Source organism: Myotis lucifugus, unplaced genomic scaffold (genome assembly GCF_000147115.1).
Source record: "Myotis lucifugus unplaced genomic scaffold, Myoluc2.0 scaffold_829, whole genome shotgun sequence".
In the NCBI taxonomy this organism is placed as follows: domain Eukaryota; kingdom Metazoa; phylum Chordata; class Mammalia; order Chiroptera; family Vespertilionidae; genus Myotis; species Myotis lucifugus.
In genome coordinates, this window is record NW_005871877.1 from 185,591 (window position 1) to 187,713 (window position 2,123).

General features: G+C 58.2%; 1 protein-coding gene across 1 annotated transcript in view; it reads left to right on the forward strand.

The window, feature by feature from the left end:
* The window catches only part of PLEKHG5 (pleckstrin homology and RhoGEF domain containing G5), a 25,785-nt gene that overhangs the window by 21,685 nt on the left and 1,977 nt on the right, over positions 1 to 2,123 (forward strand). Inside the window, 5 exon segments of the mRNA XM_023747282.1 lie at positions 165 to 179; positions 1,461 to 1,593; positions 1,688 to 1,803; positions 1,897 to 2,037; positions 2,039 to 2,119. Of these exon segments, the coding sequence (XP_023603050.1) occupies positions 165 to 179; positions 1,461 to 1,593; positions 1,688 to 1,803; positions 1,897 to 2,037; positions 2,039 to 2,119 (486 nt within the window).

The following is a 2,123-nucleotide window of genomic DNA, read 5'->3' on the forward strand; positions in this document are numbered from 1 at the left end:
GTCAGCCCTGGCCCCCCGCACCTGCGGTTTTCCCACCCCCACCCCCAGTCTCATGGAAGGATATTTCCGCACCCTGGCCCTGACCGCCGCCCCTTCCCTGGGTGCCCTCCCCGGGAGGAGACGCTTCAGCTGCTGTTGGGAGGGCAACCTGAGGATGAAAGAAGGGAAAGGACAGCAAGGTGCCTCTTAGGGGGCCACCCCCGGTGTGCAGGGGCCCCCTGCCCCGCCCCCGCTTGCCCCTGCAGGGTTTGGGCTACTCCCTTCCCTGGGGCACCTCCTGGGGGGGAACCAGTGGTTTCTTCAGCTGCCCAGTCAGTTGGGCGGTGATTTCAAGAACTAGTGACCCTTGTGGTCTATGAGGGATGATTATCTGCCTGCAGTTTGCGCTTTACAAATTCAGCAGCATGGCCACAGCCCGTGGGTGCCTGTCTTGCCCACTGGATGCCATGTGGTTTCTGGTGGGAGGGAGGGGGCACACTCCGTTAGCAGGCCAGGAACAGACGCTTGCACTGAGCTAGTAATCCATCATGCGCCATGTAGCCCAGAGCCTGCAAGTCAGGATTTTAAAGTTGCCTCCCAGTGGCTAGAACAGGGGTGGGCAAACTTTTTGACTCGAGGGCCACAATGGGTTCTTAAACTGGACCGGAGGGCCGGAACAAAAGCATGGATGGAGTGTTTGTGTGAACTAACATAAATTCAAAGTAAACATCATTACATAAAAGGGTCCGGTCTTTTTTTTTTTTAGTTTTATTCATTTCAAACGGGCCGGATCCGGCCCGCGGGCCATAGTTTGCCCACAGCTGGGCTAGAATGTCGGCCTGTGTACTGAAGGATTCCGAGTCGACTCTGGTCAAGGGCACATGCAGGCTCGATCCCCAGTAGAGGGCGTGCAGGAGGCAGCCAAGCAATGATTCTCTCTGATGTTTCTCTCTCTCCCTCTCCCTCTCCCTCTCTGAAATCAATAAAAATATATTAAAAATAAAATAAAATTTACCTCCCTTTCCTCTTTAATATCAAGTTTTAATTTAAATAAGTCACAAGTCTATAGTTCAATGAAAGAAAATTGTCTTGTTCTTCCTTTTTTTAATTGACTTCAGAGAGGAAAGGAGAGGGAGAGAGAGATAGAAACATCAATGATGAGAGAATCACCGATGGACTGCCCCCTGCACGCCCCCCACTGGGGACCGAGCCCACAACCTGGGCATGTGCTCTTGGCCAGAATCGAACCCAGGACCCTCAGTCCACAGACGGATGCTGTATCCACTGGGCCAAACCAGCTAGGGCTTGCTCTTCCTTTTAATTCTGCTCTCACATTCATGGCTATGAGGACAGGGGAGGTGTTTGACCAAGCCTGAGTCCCCCCAGGAGAGGGCGCTGCAGCGGGCAGGTAGGGGTCCCTGCTTGAGGCCCCAGGACCCTGGCTCTGACCCCTGGCCTCTCCTGCTCCCCCTGCCCCCCAGATGGATGTGTACTGCTTCCTCTTCACGGACCTGCTCTTGGTGACCAAGGCAGTGAAGAAGGCTGAGAGGACCAAGGTCATCAGGCCACCACTGCTGGTGGACAAGATCGTGTGCCGGGAGCTGCGGGACCCTGGTGAGGAGCCCGCCCCCTGCCCCTGGGCCAGGGCTGTGATGGGCAGGGCAGGCAGAGGTCTTGGCGGACACTGACTCGAGCCCTTCCTAAGCAGGCTCCTTCCTCCTCATCTACCTGAACGAGTTCCACAGCGCCGTGGGGGCCTACACGTTCCAGGCCAGCGGGCAGGCTCTGTGCCGGGGCTGGGTGGACTCCATTTACAATGCCCAGGTGAGAGAATGCCGGGCGGCGGGCAGGCGGGCGGCCTGGTGGGGCTGCGGCTCACAGCCCACCTGCCCCTGTGGACGCCGCCCCCGCCTGCAGAACCAGTTGCAGCAGCTGCGTGCGCAGGAGCACGGGGGCAGCCAGCAGCACCTGCAGAGCCTGGAGGAGGAGGAGGATGAGCAGGAGGACGAGGAGGAAGACGAGGAGGATGAGGAGGGTGGGGAGAGTAGCACTTCCGCCCGCCAGCTCCCCCACCATCCTGCGCAAAAGCAGCAACAGCCTGGACTCCCAGCACTGGTACGCTTGCCAGGACCCCCAGCAGGCCC